The following is a 22,888-nucleotide window of genomic DNA, read 5'->3' on the forward strand; positions in this document are numbered from 1 at the left end:
GTGAGTGTAAGAGTGTGGACGTGTTTGGGTGCATTTGTGCATGTGTGTGGAAGTGTGGGGGTGCGTGTGCCGGCAACAGGAATGGGGATTACCGTCCCCGGGAGCATTTCTGCCAGGGTTTTCGTGGCGTGGTGACCGTCACAGAAAGTCTGGTGGTCTGCAGCCTTGTAATCTGGCCGGCAGGCTGTGTTATGCCGCTGGATTGGAGGTGCTCATAGCCGGCTGCGTTGGTGCGATCGCATCGGTGGGCCAGGCGGCATTGTGGAGGTTTGACTTCTGCCAAACCCCACAGCTTGTGATGTGGTGGTCTTTAATGAGGGCCTAAATGTTTAATGTCAAAGAGACAGTTCACCTTTAATTCATTTGTATTCAGAATACAGTATTTGTTGTTTATACAACATATCATTGTAATAGTGAAATGTTAAACCCTCAGAGGATAATGCTTAATAGCAGAATGTTAACAGACTAGCCAAAACAATTATCAAGTAACAAATGACCAAAAATAAATATATAAATGGAAATACATATAATTCCATGTATTCCGTTCTCTTTTTTCCCTTTGGCTCATCTGCTCTTGAATGCAGCTGTAGAACGATCAAACTCAAAAGTGCACTACTCGTATAAGGTCCTAAATTCACTTAAAACATAACTTTAAATGAGTTTCCTTGTTTGCGGTTGCATGGATGACATTTGTCCCTCTCTGTTTGTGTGCTGTATGTTTTTTAAATTGATCCCGTGAACATTGCGTCTCTCTGCAAACAAGAAAATCATGTTATTATTTTATTAATGCAGTTTGGTAGGTAGGCTAACTTTAAAAATCAGAGTTATGCTGTTTTGACCACAACATTAAATTTAATACCCATCTCTTTTCTAACCAATCACCACACATTTTTCAATTTAACTAGCAAACCTTTGTTGGAATCCACTTTATAATAAACTAGTTTTCAATTCATAGAAAAAAACATATAAAAAATGCACAAGAGTTAGAGCCTGATTACGATCGTGGTGGATGGAATATTCCATCCGTCATATTAATAGGTTCCATAGGATATAATGGAAATTTAATTTGGTATTTGGCTTTAAATGGGATTATTCTAGGAATGTTCACATTCAATTAGCACAAAAGGAAAGCAGTGTGACTTCTTTGCACTTTTACTAATAATGAGTTGGACATTTCAGCCCAATTCACAACAGCATGTAGGAGTACTGTCTGGCATTATTATTGGTAACACAAGTAGCAATGAATGTAGTGGTGATGCTAGTAGATTGGGTGAAAAATGGAGAACACTTTAACTGGGATGGGTTAAGGGAGGCTTACAGAGGGGTTAAAGGAGTGTTAGGGAGAGGGTTAGTGAGGTAAATACACCCACCCAGAAAAGAGTAAACTCATTCCTATTTGCAAACTGTTGTTCTATAGTAAAAAAGGAGTCAAAACAGTTGAAATGTGCCCCAGCTTGGGGCTAATGTAATTTCAGCAACACAGACAAGCAACCACTGATACTGCAAAATCCTCCCAAAGAACATATCGGAGATAGCAACTTAAAATATAACCCCATATTAAATAATGTTAATAAATTAAATTATTTAAATGATATAACATTATAAATACATCTTTTTTAAAGTTAATTAATTGTATACTAATAAAACATTAATATTTTATTTTTAAATATTCTATGAACTTTTCACATTTGACAGTAATAATGTAAAATGAACATTTATTGAAATATTTAAATCACATGGAAATAATTTTATTCTTGACATTTAATAATTTTGATACACAGTAAAAAGGTATAAGATGGAAATTTTAGTTTTCATTTAAATTTCAGATTACTTTTTTTTAAAATATGCTAGAGCATATTCAAAATAATGGCATTTCTAACTTAAACTTGTTATATTGTGTAGTTTGTTTTGTTGTTGTAATTTGTTGTAAGATTATTCATATTACTCTACATTTAAAATAAATACATAAATCATTTACCATTAATATTTAACAAAAATAGTTTTTCTAACATTTTTAAAAGATCAATAAACTTTTTAACTTTTCCTTATACATTACGATAGGGAGATCTCCGACCCATTTGAGACTGCGATTCCTAAGTGTGCAAAACATCAAAGAAGGTCATAAAGTCACTACTAGTATTTATTTTATGGCACATTTGACATTTTTACTGACCTCACCCCTATATCATGGAGTAGGGACATGTAATTCTACACTTTTGTGTAACGTTACAGCCTATGTGGGATAAAGGCTTACAAAAATGCACAGTATTATTGATTTGAAAGTTTGAGAGCAGTTGAAGCTTAAAATTAAAAGAATATCATATTTTACTTCTGAAATGGAGGCGTAGGCGTCTTCTAAGAAGTCAGTTACTATTCTGACCTCTCAGACTATTTGGAGTATACAAAAGTAGGTCAAAGTGTAGAAAGAAGAAAATCCTTTAAGTGCTCTTGCTTACACCATGCACTTCACAACCCACATACTTACAGAAAAACACAGATTGAAGACATAAGAAACAATGCAAGCTATGTCACCTTATTTTTAACAAGAAAACAGGCTGATCAATGAGAGTTTCTTTATCGCTGTTGTCTCTAATTATACTTAAATGTTTTTTTTAGGAATAACATGTGGAAGAGTCCTCCTCAACATAAAATGGAAGAAACAGTAAGTTAACCTCACTCTGTATATATTCACAGGAGATTTACTATTTATTACTATCCACTGCAAACTTCCAGAAATGTCCATTTTTATGTTGTGCCAAATATTGCATAAAAAGAGCTCCAAGAGTAAAACTGTCTAGACTTCTCTATGCTGATAAGAGATGTGTGCATTACTAGTGTCTTTACATCAAATCTGGGATATATATTTCCATCAGAATAAAACTGTCAATATTGGGCGGCCCCAAGACTCCCTCCTGTTTGTGGGAAGATGCACTATGTGGATTGTCTCCTATACAGTATTAAGTTAAAGTAAAGTAGAGCCCACTCTTCCTACAGCAGCATTCTCATACTGCAATGGATGAGGAAAGGATTGTTGCACAGACTCTCTCCTCAAACGTTTTATGAAATTATATCATAACATGACAGGACATTACTCTCTGCATCTCATAACTCAGGTGGAAGAGTTTATAACTCACTGCACATGTGTTAGACCTGACAGCCTAAGGGTGGTCTTCCCCAAGCTTTTTGCCTGCCTTGCCTCACTTTTGCTGATATGTTTTTGTTGGCCTTAGGACTCTGGGTGCTTTTACACTGCTAACCAGTGCTAAAGTGCATGAGCTAATTCCCCTAAAACATGGTAACATTGGTATATCCACAATTGGCATATTTAATGTACTTATAAATCCCTAGTAAACTGCACTCTATTTGACCAGAGACTGTAAATTAAATGCTACTAGTGAGCCTGCAACACTGATGGTGTCACCCACTTAACTAGCCATTTATGTCTTAGGCCTGCCACTGCAAAGCCTATATGTGCAGTTACACTGCAATGCCTAGTTGGCATTTAAAACCCCTTGCCAAGCCCCAAACCGTCCTTTTATTATACATGACACCTCTAAGGTAGACCCTAGGTAGCCAATAGGGTAAGGTGCTGCATACACAAAGGCAGGAAATATGCTTTTTGGTTTAACATGTCCTGGTTGTGAAAAACTCCCAAATTTGTTTTCCACTGCTGTGAGGCCTACCCCTATCTTAGGATAACATTGGGGATTCCTCAACACATTTATTAAGTGTAATTCCTGATTGAGAAGGAGTTAGATTATTGTGTTTGGTACCTACAGACTTGTAATAATAAATTCTCCTTAATGATGAAGTTGTATGTACAATTACAACTTTAAAAATGCCAGTTTTAGAAAGTTTCAATTTTTCTGCTCTAAAGCCCTGTGTGCCTGCTGCCTGCCTCCAATGCACGTCTGGTTTGGGTGACAGCTGGGCGTTGTGCATTCCCTCTAGACAGCCACACACAAAGGAATCTGAGTTGTGCCTAATAGGCCATTTAGATCCTGATGGGCGATCACCAGGCTCATGGGCCATCCTGGGCAAGATGGGAAGGAGGAGCTGACACTTGCACTTGAATAGGGCTGTGCCTGTCTCCACACAAAGAGCTGCATACCCCCTGTAGTGTATCTGGAGGCAGGAAAGGGAGGACCTTGTGCACTTCAAAGCCCCTCTTTGAAGTCACCACCACTCCAAAGGCACCGCTGGGTATAAGAACTGTACTTCAGACCCTACAAATCAGTACACTGGACCTGTGACTACTCTGCCAGGAATAATGACTGCTGTGCTGCTATAAGGACTGCTACTCTGCTGGATTCCTGACCTGGATGAACTGCTTTCTTGCCTGTGCTGACCTGCTGCGTGCTACCCTCCTTGCCTGGATAAGATGGACTGGAACCACATCATCCCCAGAATTGAAATGCCTCCAAGGCTTGCCTCCTGTTCTGAAGTCCAACAGGACTCTGGTCACCACCGGTGCAGTCACTGTTCGCGGAGGGATTGCCTCTGGATAGCAGGTGGCATGGTCCACCAAAACCAGGATAAACCTGTTGCCCAAACCAGTTTTGGGGTCCAAGGGACCAACAGTGTTGATGCCCACCCTTTCAAAGGGGGTGCCAACGACGGGGAGTGGGAGCAGGGGAGTCTTAAGCTTTTTCCCTGTCTTCCCACTAGCCTGGCAGGTGAGGCAAGCTCTGCTGAAATTATCTGAGGCTAACCTCATTCCGGGCCAATGGAAGTGGGTGACAAGCCTGTTAAAGGTCTTGTCTTGGCCCAGATGTCCTGTCAGGAGAATGTCGTGAGTCAGACCCAGTAGGAAGGCCTGGTAACACTGGGGGACCAGGACCTGGAACCTTAGGCTCACTGTAGAGGAGATCATTCTCCCAGTAAATATGGTGAGTGCCAGAGGCGTCACCAGCTGCTTGGGCTGTGGCCTGTTGCCTCAGACCCTCAAGGATGGGGCATTCCTTCTGCGCCTTGCAGAATTCTGCCCTGGTTGGCCCGCCCTCTACTTGCCAGCCAGCAAGTTCAGGTAGGTTACCCAGGTCAGCTATGTCCTCCCCAGTTGGCTCAGGGGACTCGTCCTATTCAGTGGTCCCGTACACCACCGTGGGAACATCTGAGGCGGGTTTCCCGCACCTCTTGCCCTTTCTCTTTGCAGCTGTCTGGGCCATTGTTCCAGGCTCCAGATGCCCTTGACTCCCTTCCCAGGCAGCCATGGACCGTGTGGTCATGCAGACCCACTCAGGCAAACCTAACATCTCCAGGTGCGATCTGAGCTCTACCTCTTTCCAGGCAGTATGCTCAAGATCATTGCATAACAGACAATCTACAGGCATGGCAGGACTCACAGCTACTTTCAGAGTACCAGAGACCCCCCCCACTCAAAGGGAACCAGAGCCACTGGTAGGTGACTCTCACGATTGTCAGCGACTATGACCTGGTGGAATGTATCTGGGACTATCTGCTCTGATGACACCAGCTGACTCTTGACAGCAGTCATACTGGCTCCTGTGTCACGCAGAGCCTCCACCCTTTACCCATCAATGGTGACCCACTGCCTATACTTTGAAGTATTTTCTGGCATGTAGGCTTTAGGCACCATCTCTCTTTCTCCCAGGGACACTAGGGAAACCTCTGCCTTCTCCCCAAAGCTAACTGGGACTGTCTCCCCCCTGAGCGTTACACTAGCCAACACAAGTGTCTGTCCAGTGGTGGATTGTGCCCTCTTGAGGCACTGGGAGTCTCCCTTAGAGTGTCCATGCTGGTAGCACTCTATTTCCCCAATGGTTATCATCAAAATACCCCGGCTACTTTGCAAACCTAGAAGAGTAATGGTATCCACCCCCCAGTAATTCTTTTGGGGGCCTTTTGAAAACTCCTTTTCTTTAGGTTTTTCTCCCCCCACTTTCTTCTGTTGGGAACCGTGACCACCTTTGTGGGAGTCCCCCCCAGATGCCTTTTTGGACACCCTGGTGCTAACCCAGAGGTCTGCCTCCTCAGCAAGCTTCCTGGGGTCAGTCAGCTTACTATCTACCAAGTGCCGGCGTAACTCTGTAAAAGAAATATTGAGTATATGCTCTCTCAGAATCAAGTCATATAAACCTTTATAATCATCTACTTTGCTGCCCTGCACCCATCCATTCAGTGCCTTACTGGAAAAGTCAAAGAAATCTACCCATGTTTGTGTGGACTGTTTGATGCTATCCCTGAACCTCTGACGGTATTTCTCAGGGGTCAGCCCAAACTTGGCAACTAAAATGGCTTTCTGAAGTGGGTATGTGTTCTGATCCCTTGGATACAGTGTGAGAAGTGTGTCCCTCCCCAGTGCTAGAACATTCCTCCACATAGCTGTACCCCATTGCCCCTCAGGAACCTCATGAGCCCTTAGTGCAACTTCATAAGCAGCTAGCCATTTATCTATGTCATCTCCCACCACAAAACTGGGCACCACATTTTTGGGTATACGAATCTTCTTTTCTCCAGCAGGTCCTGTCTGTATGCTGCCGCCACCATTACTGCTGGACTCAGACTGTCTCGCCTTGATCTCTAGCTCCTTGAGATTCCGTTCATGAGCCAACAATAGTTTTTTCTCAGCCAAGGCTCTCTCAGCTGCAGCTTCAGCGCTTTCAGCTTCAATCTGTTTGGCTGCTCTTTCAGTCTCAGCCTGCTTGAATTCTCTGCCCTCCTTTCCTCCTGTTGAGCCTCAATTTTTAGCCTTGCCATTTGCAACTGAAACTCTCTCTCCTCTCTCCTTTCCTCTGCGGTCAGGCTTTGATCAGAGACACTGCTTCCTGGTTGGCAGAGGGCACAGTTGCATTGGTAACATCCACTGATGGCAAAAAATCCTCTGGGGGGCCATCTTCTGGCACCTCCTCCTCAGCATCCTCCTCTGTATGGGCTTCTGCCCAGGCCCTCAGCGCCTTTTGAAATTCCTCCTTTCTGGAGGCACCTTGGGTGGGTACTCCCATATCCCTGCAGAACCCTATCAGCTGTTTGACAGTGTATGTTTCCAACGGGGCTAGGTCAAAATCACCTGCTTGAGACCAAGCCTGAGACATGTTGGGTGAGGATTTTGGTCAAACAATTGATAGGAAAAACAAAATTGCAGAAAAAAGATAAAAATCAAGTTGACCTTCAACTGTGGGTAGGTAGTGAAATACTTAGCTACTGTATGTCACTGCACAAATACAAGTCCTATCCTCACCGCTGATCACCAATGTTAGAAATTGGGTCTTTTTTTGGAAGTCAGGTTACCCCCTGTCCAAGCAAGGACCCTCACTCTAGTCAGGGTAAGTCACACACAATCTAAATTATCCTGTGCCCACCCTCTGGTAGCTTGGCACTGAGCAGTCAGGCTTAACTTAGAAGGCAATGTGTAAAGTATTTGTGCAATAAATCATACAATACCACAATATACCACAACAAAAATACACCACACAGTGTTTAGAAAAATATATATTATTTATTGGGATATTTGCAGGTCAAAACGATCAAAGATGCAATAAGTAAATGTAGAATATCGCTGAAAAGTGATATAAAGTGTCTTAAGTCTTTTAAAAGCAAACAAAATCTATTTTTAGCACAAAGTACCTGGTTCACATGAAAAATCTCTGCAAGGGGCCGCAGAGGAGAAGCGTGGAAACACATGGGGTGTGCGTCAATTTCTCGGGCCGCACACGGTGATGCGTCGTTTAGTTTCCACGCAGGGACGTCTGTGCGTCGATTTCCGGCGCTCAGTCGTGGATCCTCTTTGGGTTGCGGGGTTTTCAGATGGCCCGGGGTCTGTGTGTGGAATCCTGGGCTTGTTGTGTGGAGTCACAAGCGCTGCATCGTTCCAGTGGGCGTTGCGTGGAAATTTCATCCTCACAGCAGGCGCTGTGTCGATTTCCCCTCTGGAAGTTGGGCCACGTCGTCCCAGGTCGGCTGTGCGTCGATCCGGTGGGACGTGCGTCGCAATGTCAATCGCAACGCAATGCACAGAAAGTTTTAAGTGCAGAGAAATGCTCACTTTCTAAAAGTGACATTTCTAAAATAGTAATATTAAATCCAACCTCACCAGTCTGCAGGATTTTATAACACCATTCTGACCATACTAAATATGACCTTCCTACTCCTTTCAGATCAGCAGCTACCACTCAAACAATATATGAGGACAGTCCCAATGTTAGCCTATGAAGGAAGCAGGCCTCACAGCAGTGTAAAAACGAATTTGGGGGGTTTACACTACCAGGACATGTAAACTACATAGGTACATGTCCTGCCTTTTGCCTACACAGCACCCTGCCCTATGGGTTACCTAGGGCATACCTTAGGGGTGTCTTATATGTAGAAAAAGTGGAGTTTTAGGCTTGGAAAGTACTTTTAAATGCCAAGTCGAATTGGCAGTTGAACTGCACACACAGGCCTTGCAAGGGCAGGCCTGAGACAAGGTTAAGGGGCTACTTAAGTGGGTGGCACAACCAGTGCTGCAGGCCACTAGTAGTATTTAATCTACAGGCCCTGGGCACATATAGTGCACAGTACTAGGGACTTATAAGTAAATTAAATAGTCCAATTGGGTATGATCCAATGTCACCATGTTTAAGGGGAGAGAGCATATGGTTATCAGTGGTAAAGTGCGCAGAGTCTAAAAACCACCAAAAACAGTGTCCAAAAAGTGGAGGGAGGCAGGCAAAAAGTTAGGGGTGACTACCCTAAGGCTGTCAGGTCTAACAGTGCCAATCTAGTCCTGGGCCCTGGGAAGTGGGCCCTGCAGCTGCCTTCTACAAAAATCCATGTGTTGTTGTCACTGCACCAATCGGAACCACTGCATTGCTCTTCGACACTGATGTACCACTGTTGAGGACAAGCACATCATAGCTCGGAATCAACACATCACCCTCATCCCTGACGCCTTGCCTTCACATCGTCGGCTTGATGATGACACATCAGCTTCATCGCAAGGGTTTTGACGCCACACCTTAAGGATATAGCATCAGCGAATGTGCAGCTCGAGGATGACATATCCCTGACTGTGCTGATTGGAACCAATACATAGCCTTCATATCGTCCCTTCTGCTCCTTGCACCGGATCTTCGATGTTGACCCAAACCCTCCATACAAGGTACTGTTTTAATGAAACAGGGTTGGCCCCTGTAGCATGCCCACGCTCTATTGCGGTCAGCCTGAACTTTTGGATTTACCCAGGTCTAGCGCAACCAGGTGGCCACAGTTTCTAAGCACTATAATTACAGATATTCAGGTACTCTTTAAAAATTCATATGTCAACTTCTACTTATTGGATTTCTGTCATTTTGGTCTTGTTATGTTTATTAAAGTAAGATCATCTATTTTTCTAACCTGGTGTGGATTCTTTTGTGTGGGATTTTCACTGTTTTACTTTTTTTAAGTGTTGCACAAATACTTTACACATTACCTCTTAACTTAAGCCTGCCTGCTCTGAGCCAGACTACCAAAGGATGAGCACACGTTAATTAATGGTGTGTAACTGATTTACCCTGACTAGGATCATGGTCCCTCCTTGGACAGGTCGCACAACTCTGCCTAGTAGAGACCCAGTTTCTAACAACAGGTGTTGTTGTATTTTTAATCAGCAAATCTTTATTCAGCCTTGCACAGAAGTAAGAGTAACACGTTTAAACTCAGAACATAATTAGAATGTAGACAAACAGGATTAATATCTCACCACTAAAAGTATGAGACCATAGCTTTGATTTGGTCCAAAATCAGGACATTTTCAGCAAAGAGGGAATCACACACAAAGATATAGATAAATAGGCAAACAGACAAATAAATAAATATCTGTTGCCTTTTGACAGGTAAAGTGAGAAGACAGATGATGCAAAAAAACACTTTTCCTGGCACGCCGTACTTGGTGTTGAGAAACAGATGAAAAGACACTGCTATCTCTCTCACATTATTGGTTGGTGTTACAGCTACAGCAAACTAGTAAATAAGGTGGAAAGAACCTGCAACTGTATTTATACACTGTTCTGGATGCAAAGTCCTAAAAACAACAGGCGTTAACCTCAGTGATAAGTACCAGAAAAGGACATATCAGGCCCACGTTTGCTTATATTGGAACAAACATGAGAAAGATTCCTGGAACTCCACAATAACTGTGGTTGTTACTGAGGTGACTGGAGGTAGAAAGTAAACTCTGCAAGAAAATTAGGTTGAGAGTCTCAGGAACTCCAACAGGAGAGCCACGGGTAGACTTTCTAGCCGCAGATGAAATTTGCATTGTCCTCTCGATATTTTCATGCGTGAAACAATATGCTAGTAAGAAGACGATGTTCAAACGAGGTTGATTTGTATACACTCTCTATAACAGAGTCACGTTCACTCTGGCTCACAAAAACATTCCAGTTGGTAGTTTTCCAATACTCATAGAACTGCCTCCTTTCAGAAAAGGCAAAATGAGTAACATCAGTTTTATACGAACCAGTGGAAATGTCCTGTTAATTCGCAGGAGAGGCGCCAGCATATTATAGCATTTGGTTCCTATTCTACAAGAGATTAAGGCATGTTTAATTCTTGCTAGCGTGCATGCCACTCAAGGGCACAAACCCACAAAACATTTGTGGCAAATCCTAGCAGATCTATTTGGCAGTATTTCTCAAGCAGCAGCAAGTAGTAATTGTTCACATGCAGAGAGTGATGACTACGCTCAAGGACAGGTGTAGTATAGTATTGTTTATCTTACAACTCCTCATTCCAGAGCAATGAACTATCCCTCCAAGAGCCAGAGGATGGCAGCAGTGGCAAAGACATCAAGCCAGACCCACAGGGCGATCCAGTATCCAGTAGATGGCGTCTTACCTCGGAAGGAGGTGATAACAATGAATGGGATTGGGCACATCATTCCCCAGCTCGGCAAATGAGGAGGGTGGGTGCTGGAAGCCCAACCCACTGGCAGCTGGCACAAAGCAGCAACAGAGGCACTTCTGGCAGAATGCCCTGGTTTACGGCTTGATGCAGGTGTGAAGATGAGCATATTTCTCAGGGGAGTTTAAGCATGCTTGTATTGTGAGGCGTGAACTCTTGAGGGGTTCAGTTTGTTTAGATTTTCTTGCCCCCATTGCTCCTCCCTCATTCATACGAAGTAAACATGAAAGGATCTACCGGCTGTGTGCCAGCTGCTCATGTCATGGAGGAGGGTGGGAAGGGAACACAAAGTAGGGTAGGTGCCTCCTCAATTATTTTTTCTAACTGATTCCACAGAGTGAGTTACGAAAGGTGTTGTACACTGACACCCAAAGATTCCCTTGCATTCGGCTGACCTTTGGTTGTGTGCCTGTGGGGAAGGACTAGCGAAGGGGCTGATCAGAGGGCCTCTTTCTCACATACATTAATCCTTCATGGGCCTGTGCTTCTGGTCTTGGCTCTTTTACCTATGTTCCACATTTCACCACTAAACCTATAGCTTGTTCGCTGTAAACCATGGATCGTACACACACCGTTTTTGCTTTAGGGCTCTTCTACCTACCCACAGTTTATTATCCAATTGTCACCTACTAAGATGACACCATAAGTGCATAATAACACATTACAAACAGTTTGAGCTTCAGTGGAAGGAAGTGAGGGAAGCTATTATTGCCCTACTGAACAACAAAGCCCCAAGTTTGGTACCAAGCGGCTTGTTTAAATTTAATGTCGAATTGTGTGGCCCTTGGGTCACTGTGCCTCTTAATGTAGCGGTGAGATATGGTCTGCCAGATTTGTGCGGAAACAGACAGATAGAGAAGCAGGGGCCTGGGTGAAACCATTGGTTAGACACTTTATTATGGTAAGAACTACCTTGTCAATTGAATCATATTTTTGCTATGCATTGTCTATTTTTTTAAGATACCTACAGTATTGACTAGGTTTAGATTAAATCTTTTTTTATTATTTTTATTAATACTAATACCAAAGGGCTGGGTAAAAGATTCTGATATTGTCCCCTGTCCATGGGACAAGGTTTCCTGATACGCCACATTACACTATATCATGTTTTGCCCTATGCACAGCACTTTAAGGAATAATTGTATTCGTCCTTCACTCAAGATGTTAAATGTTAAACAAGTTAAACCGGCACTTTTGGATCTACAGCTCAAACCTGATGGGAGGATGTGTGATGCGGTTGCCTGTTTCCTTGCAGAAGCAGTTAAATCAAGGAGTTTATTAGGAGATACATGATTATTTTTATGTATTTACAGCATCTTTTATGATTTGTATTTTTAAAACCGAATTAGGAAAGATTGATTGATTGATACATGCGAAGCAAGCAAGCACAATTTGGTAAACATGGTTGGATTTCACTTAAACTTAGTTCAACATGCCTTTACTTTAGAGTCGAGTCACTAGGTCCAGTGCTGGGCTGTGCTTGGCCCTCACCCCCAGCAGAAATATCTCCCTTGCATCTGGTGCCTGCAGTCGTTATGTAGGGGCCAGCAGTGCTTAATTTGTAAATAAAAACGTGTCGGTGCTCAAAGCCCTCCTCTTAAACACGGAGCTGATACAGTTAAATGTGGGAACAGGGAATACTGAGGCAGCGTAATCCTGAAGCCATCTCGGACCTCTTCAATGCATTTAAAGCCGCTCCCTGCCCCTTCAGCTCACTTTTGCAGTTTTCTGCTTTCTCCCATTGTGACGCCTTTATGTTTTTCTCTTCCTCCACCTTTTCCATATGTGTCTTTTGCTCGCAGCAAATGCTTGAGGCATAAGAATAAGCCCCGGCCCTCAAAAATAAGTGCTGGTGCTCAGCACCGGAAACAACTAGCACAAATTAAGCACTGGTGGCCAGCCGATCACCTTCCCTTGTCACCAAGCGAAAACCTTCCCAGTACACAATGTACTAGGTTCTGTAAAAGAAAACAGACACTTAGGGTAACACGTAGACGTCACGCACTTGTTTAATGCAAAAATATTCAGCAAACATCAAAATAAGCAAAGACAAAACTCCAAATAGATGGGCAGAGCTTCGTGTCGGGTCTGTTGGAACATGTAATGCTAAAATCCATACATTTTGGTGCTACGTTTTTACACTTTTTCTCCATCCAAATGAATGCAAGAAAGCACAGTGAATGGATAGGAACTGCAGACAGCTGCTAAAGAGCAGGGGCCAGCCTCTTCTGTGAGAAAGCCTTGAGAGCTAAATACAGCTTCCTCAAGTACAATGGGTGATATCACTAATTTATGCTGTCGTTGCTACCTTGTGACAACTTCAGAGACAGGTCACGCATACTAGGATAGTTACATTCAGTTGTGCAGCTAACATTGAGCAAACATTGAGAAAGAAATGTATGCCATTCAGGTTCCATCGTGCCCAAATGGGCTATCACAGTATGTTGGAAAAGCCCAAAAATCATCCAGTGCGTGTAGATTATGTTATCTATGCGATTAGGCCCGCAGTAAATTACTTTAGTAATAGTTTTGTTTGTGTATTCATTATAATTCAACACTGACAGTCTCATAACAAATAAATGGTTACACAATGATCATGGTTATGTGACACACACACACTTAGAATTTAGTACATTAGCCCATTTGTAATACATTTTTACTTAAAGTATGCACTGATATGAGAAATAGAGTAGTTGATGCTAGTATTGAAGTAGCACTTGATGCTGTAATTAATGTTATCAGTAGTGACATCATAGATTTCATTTGATGTTATTTGTGATGGCATTAATTAGGTTTGCATTTTCAGGAAGTCCTCAAAATGCAAGGTGGAAACGATAACTGTACATTTTCTAAGAAATGCATCGCGAGAGGGGCAACATATTGTTATTTGTATACTCTGACAATTAATTTCATTTACATTAACTGAGCATCACTGAATTTAGATGATTTTTTAAATTAAAAAAATCAGATCTACAAAGCAAGAGTGTCCGAAATCTAGCCAGTGACATGTCTTAGCGAATATATAAACATATTACTTTTTTAAACAAAACACTGACAAGGAAAAGAATGAGAGAACCCATATTCTGTTCTCTTGTGTAGCATATGCATTAAGATGGCACAGAGTAGGCTTCTGTGTAAACTCTCTTTTGTTAAGCCTTACAGTTAAATGCGTCAGAATGTGAGATTATTTGATGGACTTTCCTCTGCCTGCTATACTGTACCACGTTTATCGTACCTAACAGGTTGAGGGTAATTTTTTAAAGTAAGGTACATTACATAAGATAGTCTAGAGTATATGTACACTGTACAGTTGTGCGTTTTGGCGCTTTCCTAACTCATGATCAGTAACAACTGGAAGCAAGTCCCCATACCTTTCAATGTTCTCCTTCACTGTTTCTTTCACTTGGGTGCCGGAGTGATGTTTGGGTTTCAAAGAATAATGTAAGGAAACATAGAACCAAGATGCAGGTATTAGTTACAGAATACACATTACCCTAAATAATTCAATAAATAGTATCTGCTCTTCTTTGTGTTACAGGTCGCACCAGCAGAAGATGAGTATGAAATCTGTGACCCTGATGGTAAGAGTAAAGTTGATCTAATAATAAGTGTGCAGGTTGACTGGTTATGTATTGATATGGAACTTCAAGTCCATTGTCAACAAAAAAAACACATTTGCTCTGCACCGGAGTTACTCAAATGTCACCTCATTTGACCTGCATCTTCATCACGAGCTCCTGGTCAAACTGCCTTGTGTAAAAGCTTCCGTTAAATTAAATTTTAGCCTCAGTCTACTTTTATCTCTGAAACATATTAATTAAATGTTTATATGTTTATGATCAGATAGAATGGTTGGTCCATTCAGCAGCAAGCACAAACTAAATCTCTTTAAAAATATGCTAATACCTGGGGCGAAATGAACATCAGTGAAGTCAATTGTCTATGCTTTTTATTCAGAGTGATTCAGAGCACGAGGGAAGTGGGTTGAGAGGGTTGTTCTTTAATATATATATATTATATATATATATATATATATATATATATATATATATATATATATATATATATGTATATATATATATATACAGTATATATATATATATATGTATATACAGTGATACCCGCGTTAGGGTTGCTGAACTATATATGAGTGCCCTTACTGGCAAGATTCTGACATCCCAGCAGTCTACAATGCCTCTTAAATAAATAAATGTGTGATATAGTTATTTGTAGAAAGGAGTATGGTAAAGGTGTGTGTAAAAAAATGAACAGGAGCGTGTGTTTTATAGATGTGCCACAAGACTCTGGGCATGATACAGAAGGCAATTTCAAAGTGTAAATTCAACCTTTGCACGCAAATGGCTTCATTTACGAGTGCACGGTATTCAGAAAGGTGAACTTACACTAACACATCTATTTATTCATGCGTATTATTACCCGAGTTTGGTGTGATATTATGTATGAGCAAGTCTATTATACCTGTGCTTTAGAGTAGGCATTCCAGAGTGGGATACCTTAGACAGTTTGGCATGACCTTCAAACTCATCTTTTGGTGGATATTCACACAGTTACCATCCTGGAAATGGTCAGAGATGTATTATTCTCAGGGGCATGAGTAAACATGTTTTTAGGGTTAGAATGAAAAGGAAACGCTAAAAAAAACTAATTTAGGTGTATATGTTTTTCCAAGCAAAAAACATTTCTTCATGGGCAAAAAAAGACAAAACGAAAAATGCAAGTGTGCTAGTTCAAAAGCATTTTTGCAAGCACCATTGTGCACTGTGTGCTACTATGCACTCATAAGTTCTCATCAGCTGGAATATGCAAAACACGTTCAAGAGTACACATATAAACTTCTCACGCAGATTTCCAAGAGTATGCATAGCAAGGCCTGAGAATCACCTGGCCTATTGTTTAATAATAATGTTTACGTTGGTTTTCAGAGGCAAATTAATTATCTGTATTGTAAAACCAAACAAACATTGGCAGTACCAATAGGTCGGTAATATGAATGGACGGTGAAGCCAGGCCTAAAAACCAATGCATGTTAATGACTGCCTCCTCCTATCTGCTCTGCTGAAAGAGAAAAACACCATACATTATCTAGTTATCTAGAACACTTCAATAGCGTTACAATGGCATGTGAGTTCAACCTCAGACAGCTGGATAAATAAACAAAATGAACTGAGCTGTGTGTAGGGCATGGACTTTTTTGTTGAAGTGCACAAATTTTGCCCAATCAAAACATGCACTCCTTGCATCCAACATGTGGGTGGAGCCAAAGCCCCTCTCCCAATGTATCTCACATAATTGTCTGGTGACAGCTTTGCTGACAAGCCAGACCATAAAAAGATGTAGGGAAATAATGCAAAAAATGGCATATCTACCTGCACTATTTTTGCTATTTATGTGAAACAAATTGGAGTGATTGTTGCATGCATCAAAGTAATCATGGCATATTATGTTCACACTATTTTTTTTATCACTTACACACTAATAAATGAAGCTTGTTTTTTTTCAACTGTCTGACATCTGACATCCACTCAGTCACCTTCTTAAGCTCTTCAGACCCTGGCAGGGAAGAAGCCATAGTCATCACCTGGGAAACCACCCTGCTGGTGTAGCAGTTGTGGGCAGAAAAGCAGGGATTTACAAAATAGGGTATTGAGATCTCCTGCCAGGAGACTGAAGCCTATCTCCAATTTGTAATGCCTCACATCCCCGATAAAGGCTACTCTCCACTAGTTTACTGAGGAAGATGGGGTATGCAAGATCCAACTATGGGGTTAAATGTCAATGAGATAACCAGGCCAATGTCAGTTCTCAGGGGTGCTGGGAGCCACTCTATCTCAACTAAATGCGGTCAGGACATCTACACAAACAGCTACAGAGCCCAAACAGCCCCAAAGTCAATTTCCCCATGCCATAACTGATTGGGCTTGCCTCCCGGGTGCTATGTTACTAGATCCACATAGGCACAGGATGTATTGACAGAGCAATCGGCCAGCCAATTGGATCCCAAAATAAACTTTTCCAATTTGTGCTTGGAACATAGAGGGATTAGCAAGTAAAGTTGAGGACGATCACTTTTTATCCTACATTAGACCCTTCTACTTAGCAATATTTCAAGAAACTTTGTCCCTAGAGGCTCTAAAACATCTAGCATTTCTGGGTTTCAGCAAACCGGCAGTCAAGGCTCATATGCTGGGACACCTTGCTGGGGGTCTTGCCATCTACATAGCAGATGAACTCAATGCTATAATATAAGAAATCAGTATTGACCACCCAAATCTGTAAGCTGTAAAATTCTCAGAATGCTCACCAACTAGTGTTCTTCCTCTGTTGATCATAAATGTTTATATCCATCCCTGCCTGCTAAGAATTCGACATTCTATTGGCCTTCTTTACAGCCCAAGCAACTACAAACCCTGCTCCGCTCATTTTAATGACTGGCGACTTCAACATGAACTTACTGCAGGCTACAATACGAGACCAAGTAGTGGAAATACTCGATCAGATTTGGCCTATATCTTCTTTCCAGCCACTCTCTCTGAGAAAGTATGATAGGGGGTGATTATTCATAAATGACGTCGAGCATCTGGGCTTGAGAGCCTTGAAAGAGCGCATTAACCCACATTCCTGCTCAGTCTACCCAACATTCGGAAACCTCCAAGTCAATCATTGGCTACACTCTTGCTTCTTTTGCTCTATTTCACATGGTTACACATTACAAACTGGGAAGCCAGCAGGAAAGCGACCACCAACCTCAAAGGATCCTGCTAAGCTTACACTGTTCAATGCAGGACCAGGCTCAACCAAACATAGATAGTCTCTACCATTAACTACAGAAAGCTTCACTGGTCAACCAGATCCATGGAGAGGGTGGAACGTAAAGCCAGACACCTGGCAGGCAGCTGGTATGTAAAACAGTCTCTGACCCATTGGATCAGTGGGCCCAGCTCTTGGCGCACCTGCTGGAGGCCCAAGGCCAATTCCGTGGTGCATTAACTGCCCTAGTTCCAGCACAAATAGGATCACAGCTGAACTTATAACAGCTAAAAAGAAGCTAAACCATGCACTGCGACTAATTAAAAAAAGTTAATATTTGACCTTACGGAGTGTGACCCGCTTCAAGCTGAGTTCTGTATATAAGTAAATCAGAAGTAGATCTGTTCTGGTGCAAATTTTTTAGCCTCCAGAAGAAACAATGCTAGAGAATTCTAGCGACTGGTGATCCTCGCCACAGGCCCATGGTTGCCCCCTCATCCTCAAACATCTCAGGAACACCTGGACCACCTCTATTCAGGAAATGTATGGGGGCCCAAAGTCAATACTTGGGTGCCAGGAAATAAGGCTTTCAAATCTGGAGGTGGCACATCCTAATACCCCATTCTTACTGGGAGAGGTGGCGAAAATAATAGGTACCAGGCACCGTGATAGCACCCTGGGACCCAATGGCCTACCTCAAGCGATTTTCAAAAAGAACCCCCAATACTGGGTCAAACATCTGTCTATCTTGTACAATTATGCTCTCACCAACCAGGTAATTCCTGAGAGTTGGTGGAGATCAATTTTAGCCCTGATCTACAAAGCAGGGAAGAAAACACTCTCCTCCAATTATCGGCTGATTGCCCTAATGTATGGGGAGGCAAATATTTTGCCAAACTTCTGCTTACTGAGCTGATTGATTAGGCAGAAGTTGGCTCATTGGTTCCAGTGAACTAGACCCGGTTCATTTAAGAACACTGGCACAACCACTAACATCTTAATGCTTGTCCTGGTAATCGACCAAGCTAAGCGTCACCCTTCAAATCTTCACCTGTGTTACGTGGACTTTCGTTCTGCCTTTGATGAGGTGCAGCACAATATTTTGTGCTCCAAGTTCCACAGCTCGCTAATCTCTCCTTATCTTCTAAGAGCCATACAACTGCTGTACACCGACATATGGAGAAGGGGAAGTTTTGGCAGAGGGACAGCGGTCTCCAGTAAACTACCCACCAGTAAGAGCCTTAAACAAGGATGTGTCTTGGCCCCGTTTCTTTTGAACTTGTATTTAGCTGATTTGATAACTGCTCCCAAAAGCATTACCTTTCATTCCCGAATGCTGTCTGGATTCAACGCTTCACACATGTTTTATGCTGATGATGTCTTCTTGATCAGTTACACCAAGTTTGGACTTCAGCGATTAATTAACATAACTGCCTTGTATGCTGCAAAACATGGGCTTCGAATCAACCTCAATAAAACTAAAACAATGAGTGACTACTAGAAAAAGTCCGCAGCTGATCTAGTATCTTGATGGTTCAGCCTTGACGCTGTGCCGGGGTACAAATATCTGGAAGTAAGCTTCAATTTAAGAGGTGTTTTTAACAAACAGTGCTGTGTGTTACAAAGGAGAAATAATACTCTAATGTCTGCCTTCTTTATCTTAGGGAACTTTTTTAAAGGAATGTCTCTCCAACTACTCCTCCAAGTCATGGCTGCTAAACATGTCCCCTCTCTCACGTATGGTGTCGAGGCCCTGAGAGGAAGAGCTAATAAAATAGTTGATAAAGCCATAACAGGTACATATTGAAGAGTGTTCAGTCTTCCATGCCATGACTCTCCAGCCCACATTCATCTTAAGTTCGGCCTCCTGAGGCAAAACGTAACCAGCCTGGGTGCTTATCTAAAATTTTGTTATGAGCTTTAAAAAGAAATCAAGAACACCCCTAAGCAATATCATTTGGAAGGCCAGAACTGACCCAAGAAACTCCCAGGCTCATGATTATTTAAACATTGCTCTAACCACGTTCAAGGTTGAGGCACTTTGGGCTTAAACCATTTCCCAACTAGCTTTCAACAGAAACAGAAACTCAATAGGGAAAAATATCTCATCCTTCAGTGATAAAGCTGTGTTGTCCAAAAGATCACACGCTTGGATGATAAAAGGATCATACGGCCTCCTAAAGCCCCAATCATATCTCGGGGAACTGTTTGGGCTAAAGTCTAAGCATAAGCTGTTGAACCTATGGCTTGGAGGACTCCCTACATGATTCAACTCTCCCGTTTGGAGCAGATCTTCCTCTGAGGTCGTATGCTGGCTCTGTAACTACGTAAAGGAAGGTATATGCCACATCACCTGCATTTGTCCAGCTTTAATGTCAGAACTAAAAGGTTTGCTGAGATAGCACTTTATCATTATTGGAATACGTAGATATCGGCAGCTGATTATAGCCTGTTTTTGACAAGAGGAATTGAGACTTTGTGGGAAATTCCTAAAGCTTGTGAGCATGGCAGATTAAAAATGAATAACCTCAGGCTTACAAAGGTGCCCTTCCTCTCTGTGTCCTGGCAATTGACTGCAATTTGATGAGAATCTGCAAGGCACTGCACTAGGTCTGAAACCCCCTTTGTTGCTCACCATATATCTCGCAGGGCACGTCAGACTTTCCATTCAGCAGTATGCATTTTCTTTGTGCAGGGTACTTCATATTTATGACTATGAGGTATGCACTTTCCTTTTGCACTTAGTACTACCAAAGCACTAATACACCACTCTTAGCCCAGCATATCCTGTGTGGCGAAACTGTGATCATGTCAAAGCATTAAGCACTGTCTTCTGTGTACTTGCACTAGCAAGGTAATTAAGTTTAATGATCCACACAGTTACTTTTTTGTTAATCATGCATTGGGGCATAGGTGCTCCAGAATTTTTATAACAATTGAATGGGGATCATATTGAAGTCCTGTAAAACGCTGAGTTTTATTGATGATATTTACATTTTGATCTTGAAGTCATTGTAAGCTTTAATAAAGATTGATTAACTTTTCAGTTATGTGAAATCAAACTATGTAAAATTGTTTGCCTCATTCCAAATTACACAAATAGGAAAAATGTGCAAATGGATTTGCCCCGATATTCGCAACAGTGCAAATTTTCTGCAATGCATCCCATGCAGACTAAGGGCTAAATTACGAGGCTTGCGGTCCGAAGACTGTCAGACTGCCGCGGCTGTCTGACTGCCACATTATGAGGTTGGCGAGAAGACCCACAATCCTCCTGCTGCCTCTGCTAGGATCTCAGTTCCCGACAGCCTGACGGCGGTGCCGGTTGCAAACAGCCAAGCCCTGCTGATTACAACTTTGTTCTCCGCCAACCTTTTCATGGCGTTACCAATGCCATGAAACGGCTGGCAATGAACAGTTGCAAATGGGCACAGGGGCCCTGAGCAGTGCAGGAGTCCCCCTGGCCAGTGCCCTTGCAGATAGTGCACATTTCACAGGTGGTGGTGCACACTGCATGCGGTAGCATTGCCGGTGGCTCTAAACCGGTAACGATGCTGCTGATGCTGCCGTTTCTGCCAGTCAGTCCACTGTAAAGGCTGTAATAGGGCCGGCGGGGAGGTCGATCGTATGGCACCGACCTCCACATTTGCAGTTTGGCAGACAGTTGTTTCCATCTGCCAAACTCCTAATCAGCCCTTATGTGAATACCTACACTTTTGAAACAGAGGGAGAGGGAGACGGGAAGACTAGATGTCATTGATGTAATTGATTAACCTTATCTGACGTCCTTATCTTTTTAGCTATTTATCACAATATGTACATCGTTTTTTGGTGATTGCCCAGTAAAATTTCCATTAACGTATGCTGCACAAGCTCCCTTTTTAGGGTCGAGCGCAAAGCGCTCTGTCCCTGATGTAATCTCTCTATAGGCTTTTAACCACACCCATCACTTTGGTTGGTTTGTGGGCTTGCCTTCTACAATTTGATTAATTTCATTAGTGAAAGGAATGCCTACGTCATGCCTTTTCCGGTGTTTAGCCCTCCTCGAGCGCACCTCCCAACTACTGAAAACTCGCAAGGCTCCATGTTTTCTGTATGGTTTCTGGACTACTTTTTCTCTTTATTTCACAGGCAGCGTGATCTCGCTGGGTAGTAGTTGTGCGCTTTGCATGACATCGACTCTGTTACATGGATAATTGCACTTTTGCCAGTGACATTGATAATTGCACTTTTACCAATACGTTTCACTGCGAGCGAACTTCTGTTTCCTTTTGTGTGTCTCCGTCACGCTTTATGGTGGCTGTGGGCTCGCTGATGTGACACTGTTTTACTTTTCATTTTATGTGGCAAGAAGAGTCCGGTTAGGAGTTTAAAATGTGAATAGCTCTAACTCGAGAAAATGCGAGACCCGTTGCATTGCAAATGCTTGTTGTATATTGTTGTGAAAAAGTCAGATGCCAATGGTTTTCTGTGGATGATTTATCTTTCAAATCTGCATGTTAAACAAAACAATCTTTTCTGGAAGAAACGCATGTAAGGAGTGATCTAGCCCAAGAACAGTAAAATGCCACCCTGAGCAGCGATCAAAATCAGTGTTTCATTCTTATAATTTATATTAACAATAGGACTTTTGTGTCATAAAGCTAAAGCTCTCCCCAGCATGACTTCAAAAGATTTAAAACATATATTTAACACACTCGGATAAACACATGAGGCAAGCATCTTTAAGTAACTTGGCATTGTTGTATCCCAACCATGAATTCTGTATTTTAGTAAGTTAAATATGGCCTTCTTCCTTCATGGATAAAAGAGGGCATCAGTCTCGGTTAAACTGCTGCACCAATGTCAAAAATGTTTCACTGCCACAAATGTTCAGAGATAATACTACCGCTTTAGTTTACAGAACTACCATTCTTTCTACCAGCAAACAGTTTGTGGAATCCAGAGACAAATACATTCACAAAAATAGCCCATAACATGTTTTTTTATGCTCGTTATTCGCAATATATTTCTGCTAAACTCTAACTCTGGAGTTAATACAGCGGGTTATTGTTATCACTGATATAGGGTATTACTTCCTGATATAATATATAGACTTCGCAATTAGGCCTGTGGAATTAAAACCTTGCCCTGGTAAAACAAACTTCCTAAAATTATTCTTCCTAATTCTTAAGATTATGAAATACTTTTTCACAATATCAGAGATTTAATATCAACCTGAACTCACACTTGACTC

General features: G+C 42.1%; 1 protein-coding gene across 9 annotated transcripts in view; it reads left to right on the forward strand.

The window, feature by feature from the left end:
• BLNK (B cell linker) overlaps positions 1 to 22,888 on the forward strand; it is a 545,638-nt gene that overhangs the window by 479,109 nt on the left and 43,641 nt on the right. For all 9 annotated transcript variants that reach the window (XM_069239783.1, XM_069239781.1, XM_069239782.1 and 6 more), the window contains 2 exons: positions 2,617 to 2,662; positions 14,423 to 14,465. In XM_069239783.1, the coding sequence (XP_069095884.1) occupies positions 2,617 to 2,662; positions 14,423 to 14,465 (89 nt within the window). The remainder of the gene's footprint in view (positions 1 to 2,616; positions 2,663 to 14,422; positions 14,466 to 22,888) is intronic.

The sequence above is a fragment of the Pleurodeles waltl genome, chromosome 6 (genome assembly GCF_031143425.1).
Source record: "Pleurodeles waltl isolate 20211129_DDA chromosome 6, aPleWal1.hap1.20221129, whole genome shotgun sequence".
Lineage (NCBI taxonomy): Eukaryota > Metazoa > Chordata > Amphibia > Caudata > Salamandridae > Pleurodeles > Pleurodeles waltl.